The sequence below is a fragment of the Ascaphus truei genome, chromosome 10 (assembly GCF_040206685.1).
Source record: "Ascaphus truei isolate aAscTru1 chromosome 10, aAscTru1.hap1, whole genome shotgun sequence".
NCBI classification, from domain to species: Eukaryota; Metazoa; Chordata; class Amphibia; order Anura; family Ascaphidae; genus Ascaphus; species Ascaphus truei.
The window spans coordinates 29,532,794-29,545,531 of NC_134492.1; the positions used below are offsets into that span (position 1 = coordinate 29,532,794).

General features: G+C 43.8%; 1 protein-coding gene across 3 annotated transcripts; it reads left to right on the forward strand.

The window, feature by feature from the left end:
* Positions 1–394: 394 nt before the first annotated feature.
* Positions 395–9,096, forward strand: LOC142503744 (dynein light chain Tctex-type 5-B-like). 3 transcript variants are annotated; one of them, XM_075616390.1, is made up of 5 exons: positions 395–546; positions 1,930–2,055; positions 3,537–3,686; positions 6,348–6,422; positions 8,360–9,096. In XM_075616390.1, the coding sequence occupies exons 1-5, from the start codon at positions 490–492 to the stop codon at positions 8,705–8,707; spliced, it is 756 nt and encodes a 251-aa protein (XP_075472505.1). In that variant the 5' UTR covers positions 395–489; the 3' UTR covers positions 8,708–9,096. The 3 variants fall into 3 exon arrangements, with proteins under 3 accessions (XP_075472505.1, XP_075472507.1, XP_075472506.1); XM_075616392.1 differs by lacking the exon at positions 395–546 and adding an exon at positions 1,133–1,347; XM_075616391.1 differs by lacking the exon at positions 395–546 and adding an exon at positions 1,389–1,589.
* Positions 9,097–12,738: the final 3,642 nt, after the last annotated feature.

Sequence of the window (12,738 nt, forward strand, 5' to 3'; positions counted from 1 at the left end):
GATTACATTGGATCTGTGCAAACCAGCAACATGAAAAAGACCTGCTTATTTGGAAAGTGGGGAGGGGCAAGCTTAAACCCTGGAGGGGGGGGGGGCACACTAACCTCCAAAACAGCTGAGACCACCTGGACAAAGTTAATAAACACACTTACTATTGCAAATACTAACATTGAAGTATTTAACTATATATTTTGTCACATTGCATGTAGCATTGGGTATCTTTGTCTTTAGTTGTATACATTTGGCTAAGCTCAGTAGCACTGCATTTGACACACACACACACACACACACACACACACACACACACACACACACACACACACACACTGGTGGGTTCTGGGGTTAGAGTTTGCAGGGACTGTGTGTTCATTGTTTCTGAGTTTGTGCTGCTTCCTTTGTTACTCTTACAGAAGAGAGCAGGGCACGTTTCAATGAGCACTCTGAATAAAGTGAGACATCACACTGCCAGCGGCCGCTTACTATTTACTAATGCAAATGATGCGTGAAGCCGTTTATTTGGGTATCACGAACATGCGGGGGTGTTGGGTAAGTTTCTCTTCCGCCAGTTATTATGCAGAACACAATTACCTCAATTACTTTTTTTCCCCTCTCTCCAAAATAATGATGTATTTTATTATTCCAAAATCTGGACCCCTTTTATAAACGGCACAAAAATATGGATACATTCTGCTTTGGCCCACATCTCACGTTCTAAAACTTGTGGTTTCACATTGGAATTGACGTTAGAAGGGACGGATTCAGTACCTGAGCTTTCATGCTTGAACATCGGAGGCAGGGGGAAGAGCCTTCCTATACCTGTGAACAGGGCCGGTCCTAGGGCGAACTACGGTAGGCCGTTGCCTAGGGCAGGGGGGCTCAACCCCAGTCCTCAAGCCCCCTCAACAGGTCAGGTTTTCAAGATATCCCAGATTCAGCAGATGTGGCTCAATCATTCCCAGGTTCAGCACAGGTGGCTCAATCAGTCCCTGCTTCAGCACAGGTGGCTCAGAAGATTTCGACCGAGCCCCTGATTGAGACACCCGTGCTGAGGCTGGGATATACTGAAAACCTGACCTGTTGGGGGTGGGGGGGGGGGGGCTTGAGAACAGGAGTTGAGCACCCGTAGCCTAGGGCGCCGAATACCCTTGCACCGGCCCTGTCTATAAAGCATATCTGCAGGGACACCTTCTGAATTTACGGTGTCATATTTGATATGTTCCAACCCCAGGGGGTCGCCTAAGATTCTGGCACCTTCACCAAGTAAAAGCAGGGCCTTTCCAGCCCCATTGTAAAGCTGGGGAGAAAAAACGCCACCTTTATCTTCACCTGCCCCTAAGAAGATCACAGGTAAACGTTATAGACACGTGAGCAGCCCCTAATAACCAGAACCCAGGATCCTTCCTCGCGTGTGCCCCACACGCCTGTCCTGTTTGCTGTCATGTTTGCAGAGGCTGCAGCGGAACAAAGTCAACAGTAAAAAAGCAATAGTAGCCAGCAGGAGTGTTGGAAACGTGTGTGTGTAAACATCGCACTCTGAGCGGCGCTGCAGGTGAGAGGCTGCTGAACGGACAGCACCGGAAGAGACGCAGGCAAGAAACCCACCTTCCTGACACCTTTTCATTTGTGATGTAACTGACGACGCAGCAAGTAACAGAGAAGCTGTCGCATATTATTATTCCTTCCTAATCCATCCCTAAAAAAAGGAAGTATTTTTCACTCTGTGCAAACGCACGTGTGCGCACACGCACACGCAACGGAGCATGCATGTTATTTAGCGGTCTCATACCAGACTCTTTTTTTTATCTCTGCACTTCTTATCTGCCCTGTCTAACGCTCGCTCGGAGTCGCTGCATTTGTGTAAATATTAGAAATCTTTGTGCTTCGGTGACGGATAGATCCAATATTAACCGAGCGTCTGCTGTTTTCTAGGACACAGGACTCCGCCAGGAGGAAGGACACAGAATGAATAATATTAGAAAACGCAGAGAAGTGAAGCTGTCACAAGTCACCTTCAGAGTGACAAACAAAGAGCATGACACTCCGAAATCAAAGGAAGTAAGATAACAAACGCTGAACTAGTGTGCAGGTACCTTACAGTATGTTACACCTGCAGCACTTACTGCTGTCATTGTGTGTGTGTTACACTAATGCACTTACACTTACTGCTGTCACTGTGTGTGTGTTGTACTAATGCCCTTACACTTACTGCTATCAGTGTGTGTGTGTGTGTGTGTGTGTGTGTGTGTGTGTGTGTGTGTTATACTAATGCACTTACACTTACTGCTGTCACTGTGTGTGTGTTACACTAATGCACTTACACTTACTGCTGTCACTATGTGTGTGTGTTATACTAATGCCCTTACACTTACTGCTGTCACTGTGTGTGTTATACTAATGCCCTTACACTTACTGCTATCACTGTGTGTGTGTTATACTAATGCCCTTACACTTACTGCTGTCACTGTGTGTGTGTTATACTAATACTCTTACACTTACTGCTATCACTGTGTGTGTGTGTGTGTTATACTAATACCCTTACACTTACTGCTATCACTGTGTGTGTGTGTGTGTTATACTAATGCCCTTACACTTACTACTATCACTGTGTGTGTTACATCTAGACAGACGGTGGAAAACAGATTAAATGAGGTGATGACAATGCACAGGCTGACAGCCTTTCTAAGACATTTCACTGACAAATTCTATAAAACTTTGGATCCTTGGCTTAAGGGATGAGCTAAGATGAGGATAATTATATCAGTCAGCGTAGGGCGATTGGGCTGGATTTTGAAAAGTATTAGTGGTTTCTGATCTGGCGGGTTTATCTGGGGGATGGAGGGGATGGAGGGGACGGAGGCCATTCCCCTTACCCCTCTCTCACCCTCCCTCTCTGTTATTTTTTATTATTTTAAAACTTTATTGTTATATATCTGGGGGACCCCGGAAATATGGTATCTATAAACTTGGCCCGACACAACTGTCTTAAGGCATCTCTGCATATATATAATATGGCCGCGTTTGTATTGTCTATCACTGTTATTCTGTTTGTGTGCTATATGTCAACATTGTTTTTTGCCTTTTAATTTGCTCTGTTTTATGTTATGCTGAAAAATTCATTAAAAATGTGTGTGAAAAAAAAGATGTATACAGCCTGCCATACATTACCAGGGGTTCTGCATTGTATAAGAATGGAAGGAGTGAAAAACACATTTAGAAGATATGTGCACTATTTAAGCAAAATAAAATACATTCTATATGGGAGCAATTTAAAATCTACACTAGGAAGTTTTATTCCTGTAATAACAAGCTATAAATTAGCACTGAACTGTCTCACTGAACTGTAGTGTTGTTGAAAACCTCCCCCCGATGCCACTCTCCTTTATAAGTGTTTTAAAGCCATTTGAGCTGCACCTGTGCTGTGTGATCTGCTACATCTCCCCGGTGAGATGGATGAGTTTGTCCCCGGAGTACAGAATCACTGCACGTCACACGTCATTGTACTGCTTCGTCACCCAATCAAAACATGTTCCCTTAAGTCCTCAGGTTCTCCGACCTCCGGGGGAATGTTGCCTCCGAAATCACAGCAAGGAAAAGTAACCCCCAAAACCACAGAGGCTAAAAGCTCTGCACCAACCATCAGCCTGAGAGGCCTCCTCGCCGCCCAGCGTATTACAAGGGAGCTTAAGGTACAATGTTCCACAATCTCAGCTTGTAATGGAAATGCCATTAAGCAAAGGATGTGCGCAGGTTCAAAAACTCAATGTTGTGCATTAAATGGTCAATTTGGACACATTTTCTAATCTGAGCAAAATTTGAGCCAAAACTCCGAAAAAGACTCATCCTCATTTTTTTCATTTATTTATATATATATATATATATATATATATATATATATATATATATATATATATATATATATATATATATATATCAACCCCACACTGATGAGACCCATCAAGGTCGAAACAACTGTCTGTGAGTGGTTTTCTGGGTATGCACCTTAACACTGGCTGTGCTCAAAGCTGTGACCATGCAGCAAGCTTAAGCCTATAGGGAACCATGTTAAAAATGGTTATTGAGGCAAAAAGTGACACGGTGTGCTCATTTGCATGTCATTTCCCAGAATCCCTTGCTGCAGTGGAAGTGCTGTATGCTGGGTGATAATGGGGAAAGGCGGGGTTGCAGACCTGCCTAATACATGCAGATGAGCATACAGCTATATTTGCATTATATATATATATATATATATATATATATATATATATATATATATATATATATATACACACACACACACACACACACACACACACACACATATATATATATGTATTGGTTCTTACCAGACCTTTGTGCCTTTTTGGTGTTTAATTTTCTACCTTTGCATCACACAGCTATTTATTTCGTGGAATTTGTGTGGGTCTGTCTCATGTGTTTTTTAATATACTCATTGCCAATAAAGTCCATTTTTTCTACTTTTTCAATATATATTGTTTGAGTGCACCTTTTTGACCCTTCTTTCTTTCTTTTTCTGTTACATATATATATATATATATGTAACAGAAAAAGAAAGAAAGAAGGGTCTAAAAGGTGCACTCAAACAATATATATTGAAAAAGTAGAAAAAATGGACTTTATTGGCAATGAGTATATTAAAAAACACATGAGACAGACCCACACAAATTCCACGTAATAAATAGCTGTGTGATGCAAAGGTAGAAAATTAAACACCAAAAAGGCACAAAGGTCTGGTAAGAACCAATACAGGGGAGTTAAGATATAACATGACAAAACCAGGGGAAAGAAAATTCCCCAAGTGATGTAATAAAGATCGGCCGATCTATAGCAAATAACGCATAAAAATATGTAGATGGTTAAACATACCAGAGCACAAGAAAAATAAATAAACCATGCAAAAGATAGTATAACACACAGCTGAGGTGAATATCAATGCGACCCAAAATACTTGCTGCAAAAGAAATGTGAATGCTGATACCAAAACTATGCTGCACATGTAAAATAAGCAGCAAGGGGAGGGAGTCCAAATAGTACACTGGTAGCACTCATAACAAGTCCTCAGAGGTAAGAACCCAATGGTAATGGGCAGAGGTAATGATTGAGCAGCCCAGGGGCAGCGAGCACTCCAGATAGGTAGTGAACAGGGCAGTAAAGAAGTCCTGTGATACAGATTATATATATATATATAATTATTATTATTATTAAATAAAATTATCAAATTTTAAAAAACGCACATTTTTGCTAAAACTATTTCTCCCCCACCCCCAACATTTTATAAAAATCCACAACACTCATTTTTTTTTTACAAACCAAAACACCAGTGAAAGTTTCCCCCCGTAGAATAAGTTCAATACTGGATACTCTCCCAGTGAAATGACCAGATGGACATGAGCAGCCCACAGATGTGAATACACAAGGAGCTTTGAATTGTTACCTATCTGACGCCTTTTGTCTTTAATTTTCCTTGATAAAACAAGAATCCTGAATGTGTTATTACGTGACGTGCGGAAGGACAGGTGACACACGTACACACATCAGTGATATAGATCCGATTGATATCATATACCATCCTGTCTGTACTTGGTCAGTATCAGATCTGCAGTAAATGACCATGAAAAAGCATTCACATTATTCTGTATTACATTGCAGGGGACTGGCAGTACAGGGATTAAAATGGACAGTCAGGGAGCCCATAAGTGAGGGAGATGCCAGTAACCTAATGTCATTATAGATATATAATAATAAAAAAGAGAGAGAGAGATAGAGATATAACGATAAATAACGATAACGACAAATAACACTATGATACTTAAATAATGCAGTGTTACACCTGTCCAGACACTACTAAAGTCCTATATCAGGGTATAGATGGGAGTAATGGAGATGAATGGAACATTGTAAACAACTGATCTGACAGGATGGCTAATGCACTGCCCGATCCTCTAACTCAGGGGTGCGCAAACTGGGGGGCGCAACATTTTCGGGAGGGGAGGGGGGGCATGGCACTTACAAAGGCCCCACGCTCTTCCCCAGAGCATTTAAATTAAATGCAGAAGGAGCGAGTGAGGCGTCTGTAGTTCCCTTACCTTGTTTACCCTTACCTTGTTTCCGGCGGCTTCCGGTGACGCTGCATGGTCACATGACGTTGTGTTGCCATGACGCTGCAGGTTCACATGAAGTTGTGACGTCAAAAACGCCAGAGACAAGGTAAGGGGAGGGGGGTGCGAGCAGGGGTGAGAGCAGGCAGGGGGCGCAGACGAAAAAGTTTGCACAACCCTGCTCTACCTTGCTGACACTGTCCATGGTAACTGACAAACTTTGGCTTCTAGAATCGTGCGGCTTTTAGAAGTAAACCCAGATTCCGGGCTCAGCATTCCAGGCCGATTACCATCATCAATGATCAGGTAAGACCTTACAAAGCACATGCAGGGTAGTGGACACCCCTGAACACATTGTGCTAGCTGTGGGTGATTTCGATGCATGCGCTATCGGAGCTTGCCGGTCGCGCATGCGCACGAGCAGCCGGCAAATGTGATCGCGCATGCGCGGTCGGCAAACGCTCTTCGCACATGCGCAGTCGGCGCTCGCCAGGAGGACCAAAAAACCGGGACAGCACCTGAAAAAATCAAGACAGCCCTAAAAACCAGGACTGTCCCGGCTAAACCGGCACATCTGGTCACCCTATGCCTAAAGTACGGAGACAAACATATTCTTGAGACCGACTGCCTGTTGAGTTCTTCCTTCCTCACCTGGGCATATTCTCCCTGGCATAGAATTATACCAGTTCCCTCTGTCTCTATCACCAGGCAGGTAAAGCATCTGAATACCAACTCAGTCACCTTTTCTGAGACATTGTTTACTGGGGCTTCAGGGAAGTAATATTAGTGCCTTACAAACTGTTGCTTACTCTGCTTCTTTTTGTTTCTCTCCTTCTGCTTTCTAAAGGTGCAATCATCATTGATACATTACAACATATTACTATATATCATGGCATGCAGAGCATTCAGCTCTTGAGGAAGTGTCCTTCTGCATTTGTCTTAAATATACAAATATCAGGCGTTAAGTGGCCTGTTTTGTAACGTTTGTTTGCTGTTAATATACAGCATATCCCAAATTGCTGTGTAAATAGGAGCTTTACGGTTGGTGTAATTAGAGAGTGTTTCACTTATCGGATACCTCGAAGTGAGAAGTATGACGCAAAATTACCAGCGAGGCCTGAAATACATAGAAATATAGAATTTGACGGCAGACCGTATTCTGTCCATTCTACTATAGTATTTTACTATCTCCTGCAAATATCCTATTTGGCTTTCTTTGATATTTATGTCTATTCTAATGTCTATTTATGAAAAAAGTGAAAAGAAATTCCACTCCTCAGCGCATTAGATATTGGCTCGATATCCAGTGAGTTTTCAAAACGAATAATATATCCACACATAGGATGATGTAACATATTGAGAAATATCAAACAATATAAGCAATGGAAATGGTGAGTGGTGTAAAATAAAGCTTCAGGTGCCTATATATTCACTCAATGCTTAGCCACATAGAGCCAATGTGCACAGCATAAACTCAGAGGCTACTGAGGGTACAGGAAGTGGAACGTGTCACCTTCCCCCCGGCCCACACTAATCACTCAGCGTCCCCAAGCTGAGGTAAGTCCTCCTCCCCCTCCTCAGATAATGGGCAAAGGCAGAGTAGGCATATTGTGCAGGGAATGAGACATCATTGTGAAGGCAAACTAAAAAACTACTCACAAGTTGTAGTCCGCGGCATTTTTTTTATTCCATTACGGAATATGTTCAACAGTATTAAAATTCTTAGATGCCGAAGATATTAAAGAGCACCGGTCCCAGTACAGATCCGTGAAGTACTCCACCGGTTTCCTTCCCCTTCTCCGAATGTATTCCCTTTACCACAACTCTGTCACCTACAGCGTCCTTCAACCAAAGCCTTATACATCGAACCACTTTAGAGTCCAATCCCAAGCGTTGTCACGTGTTTATCAGTTGTCTGTGGGGGACAGTTCCAAAAGCACAATTCTTTGTTGAAGCAGTTTCTAGTAATTTACCCACGGCTAACGTCAGGCTCACTGGGCTGTAGTTACCTGCCTCTTCCCTACGTCAACTTTTGTGATCTCCAATTAATATTATTATCTACATATCTTTAGAAACCACTGATGCCTCGGTTAATAAAGTGTTGCACTGATCATATACTTCTGTATGTGGGACATCTAATGTGCTTATCTGAGGGAGGACAGATTCCCACCTCCGCTGGAAGTCTCACAGTTAAGGTCCTGCTGTATTACCAGACTCCTGATTTTTATTTTGTTTGCATACAGGTTCCAGTCTGTTCTGCCAACCCCCCACAGAGGTTCCCATATGGCAGTGTGAAGGATCTTATTGGGGAATTCCTAGGTGTAAAACTGAGCGATGTGTCCTATGAACCGAGCACGTGTGCGGACCTCACCAAAGACTTGTGTGAAGATATAAAAAGAATGGTTAAGAGTGTTACTCCTCCCCGATACAAACTGATCTGCAGCATCACCATCGGCAGCAAGGACAGGGATGACATTGTGGTGACCAGTCAGTGTCTGTGGGACTCACACTCAGACAATGTCACCTCCTACAGTTACCAGAACCACACTCTGTTCTGTGTTGTTTTGGTGTATGCGGTTTATTGTGAATAACACAAATAGTCTCCCGGCTTCTCAGAGGTAGCAAACCTGTCACAAGTTATAAGTAGAGACGGGCAAAACCTTCACCAAAGGTCACGAACCAGGCAACATTTTCCCCATTTTAGCCACAAAAGATATTGTGGTCGAGTCAGAATTTGACAGGCATTAATCCAAATAGGCGTAGCCAATGTGCATTGCCATTTCGCCCAATTTTGCTAATGTGTGAAATTCTGTAAAATTGCTCGATTAGTTTAATGCTGAGATTATAAATAGGGCACATACCCCTTGTGCTTGTGTATTGGGAGGGAGCTCAGAGTGGGAGAGGGATTGTTATACACAAAGTAGACGATGATCTGAATGCGAATCACATTCAGTGAATTATAATAAAACAATGATGCTCACTGGCGTGGTGGTGGTCCTTGTGGCAATTGCTGTATTGACAGCAGCTGGAAATGAATGAGTGGGACCCTAGAGAATAGAGTACTAGCTCTTACAAAAACAGCAGCATTTGTACTTTACCCCCAACAGCTTTCTAGTATGAAATTAAACAGAAAGGTAGGTTTTGCGAACACTATCATCTTCTTCTTTAGGTCAGGGTGGAAAAGGCTGTCCAGACAAAAAACGAGATGTTTTTGGTAAGACTAGAAGTGTCTTGCAGAGAGTAGTCGTCTATGCCAAACTAAGCAGACATATTCTTAATACTAATGTGAGTGAGAGGGATGAGGAGGAAGAGTCTTTTTCTGAATGTGGACAGACCTCAACTTCTGGGTGTGCAAGGGTACCAGCAGAACTACCCGTGAGGGAAGGGTCTGATTCTTAAGAGTCTGATACATCCTCCTATTCCTCAGCAAAATGTGCAACGGCAGAGAGTGGGACTGGGAGGCGGGTGGATGCTAAACAGGTTCTAGCTCTTCTATTTCAAGACATTGAGGAGTTGGAGGGAGGAGGGATGTCTGAGGGAGTGGTGATGAAGGTCATCATCATCATGAAGATGTAGTTGGTGGTAATAGTGATGAGGAGGAGGCTGTGGTGCTGCTCCAACATGTGTGGCTACAAGTGAAAAAGTGAAACCCAACCCAGCTGTAAACATTTTAAATAAATGAATATGAAACAATAACTAAATATAACAAATGTAGTTATATACTGTAGTAAGTCAGTACTTTTAACTAAAACTAACTATACCTTCTAACTATTACTAACTAACAACTAACTGAAAGAAACTGCTAAACAGTTTTATTTTTTACATTTGTACTGAATTTGATGTCGTTTTTATTGATAGTGAATATTAAACTTTATTAAAGTATCAAAGTAGCCTCCCAGTATTCAGAAGGTTAATGGAGTGTAGGCTTTTAGGATTGCCAAACTGTTCACCATCCCGCTAAGGAAACAATCAGAGCACAGCAAACAGTTTGTATACACAGGTCTTCTGCCAACAGGTGAGAGCGGCAGCACATGGGGCGGATCTATTGGGAAGCTAGGAATGTCTCACGTGGGTAGGTTATGGCAGGGGTGCTCAATTGCAGTCCTCAAGCCTCCCCCAACAGGTCAGGTTTTCAGGATATCCCAGCTTCAGCACAGGTGATTCAATCAGAGGTTCAGTCTTCGACTGAGCCACCTGTGCTGAAGCTGGGAATGAGTCAAATGTGTTGATGCAGGGATATCATGAAAACCTGACCTGTTTAGGGGGGAGGGGCAGTCGCGCACCCCTGAGTTACGTGATAAGTCAGGCTCTGAGGGGCTCACTGTCACCTTTCTAAACTTCCTTTGTGCCATTAACAGACAGATTTCTTACATTATTTGCACACATCCAAGGACGGAATAGAATATGTGAATAACAACTTGCACAGAGGGCAGAAAATCACCAAAGAGATAAAGGGAAGCAGCAGCTTGCAGACACATGGACACAAAAACACGAGGACGGCAGAACGGTCACTGTTTTATTCGTGGACAGGACATTTCTTATTGTTACCTGAGCACAAGGTGCGGTCCTAACCCCCAGTCCTAAACCAATCCCCGTCGGCAGCTCGTATCTGCAGTGATAAATGTCGTGTGGCTCTTCTACCGTGCAGGGCAGGGGGTGGGCAACTCCATTCCTCAAGGGCCACCAACAGGTCAGGTTTTCAGGATATCCCTGCTTCAGCACAGGTGCCTCAATCGGTGACTCAGTCGAAGACTGAGCCACCTCTGCTAAAGCAGGGAGGTCCTGAAAACCTGACCTGTTGGTGGCCCTTGAGGACTCGAGCTGCACACCCCTGATGTAGAGTCTGAAATTAGTAAATGTCCATGAGCTCAGGATAAGTGACTCGTCTGCAGAACAGAAGCACATTGTATGGTGTTACCATCCAGCAGTACACAGTGAGACAGGGAGCGTGTCACAGATACTGAGGAGGAGCGAGGGTTCAGCTGACATGTTACCCTGATAGTGAGAGAAAACCAAGCCTTGTTCAAACATGCAACACAGCTTTAATCCTCCCTCCCTTCCCACTGCCAGGGTGGGTAAGAGCAGTCTGCAGAGCAATATATACCTGTATTCTACTGCAGGGGTGCGCAAACTGGGGGGCACGCCCCACAGGGAGGGTGCAGCGGTTGCAGAGGCCGCGGGCTCTTTCCCAAGGCATTTAAATTAAATGCCGTGGGATCGCAAGGCCTCTGCAACTTCCCTTACCTTGTCTTCGGCTGACACAACAGCAAATGATGCAGCATCATTTGACTCAGAAGACAAGGTAAGGAGGAGGCACGAGCAGGGGAGGAGAGCAGGCAGGGGGGCGCATGGGGAAAAGTTTGTGCACCACTGGCCTAGGCTATTGAAATCCTTCCTTTAAGAGGTGTTTTTTAGGTTTTAAGTAAAAGTGAAAAGAGAAGGTGTTTGGCATATACGGAGTGTGAGTTCCACAGGAAAAGGGCAGTGAGGGAAAGGGGTTTAAGGTGAGAGAGAGCAGTAGAGGTGAAAGGGGTGGAAACGAGACAGTTATGAACACGGTCTATGACATTTAACCCCTAACCCAGTGGTTTTCAGACTTTTTTTGGTTAAGGAACCATATAATCATATTGTGAAATTCGGCAGACCCAAACCCTCTCTAATAGCGTGTCTGAGATCAGATTCATTGTAAGGAACCCCAACCCTCTCTAATAGCGCGTATTACATCAAATGCATTGTAAGGAACCCCAACCCTCTCTAATAATGTGTCTTAGATCAGATGCATTGTAATGCCGTGCCTATAGTGCCCGCGACGCGTGACGTCGCCCATCGCCGCTAGCGAAAGTTGTATTTCGCTTTGCGGCGGCGTCGCGGGCGACCCGGGCATTGATTGGTTCAGGGGCTGTCACATGAGGCGACAGCCCCTGAAAAATCAAATATTCCTGGCTTACGAAAATCACTCATTACTATAAGCGCACGCGGCGGCGACAATGCATTTGTTTTCGGTCGCGTCGCCGGCACTATAAGCGCGGCCTTAAGAACCCCCACCCTCTCCAATAGCGCATCTGAGATCAGATGCATTGTAAATTCTTCTGTATTTGATACAATTTTCAAATGACCTGAAAAGTGCAGGGAACTCTTTAAGGATGCCCGTGGAACCCCTGTTGAAAAATACTGCCTTAAAGTCTAATATACCTCCGGCGGCCAAATGGCCGCGATCAACTGTACCACAGTCGCTTAATGGTGTCGGAGGCTAAACAGCCACGAATTAGAGTCCCATTCCATTATGAGCTGAACACAGGAGAGGAGCAGGAACATGACCAGAGATCAGAGCTGATATGTAGGAAGAAGCAGACGAGTGGAGAGCCTTAAAGATTAGGAGCAGAATTTTGAAGGTAATACGAAATTTTATGGGAAACCAGGAGAGGGATTTAAGGAGGAGGTGAGCAGAATCTATTTTGGGAGAAAGTGAAATTATTCTAGCAGAAGAATTTTGGATTGATTGCAAAGGAGAAAGTTGTGAGGCAGGGAGGCCGGTTAGCAGTATGTTACAATAATCCAGACTGGAGAGGATAAGGGCAAGAATTAGGCTTGTTATATAGTCCTTCCTGCTGCGTGTGCGGGC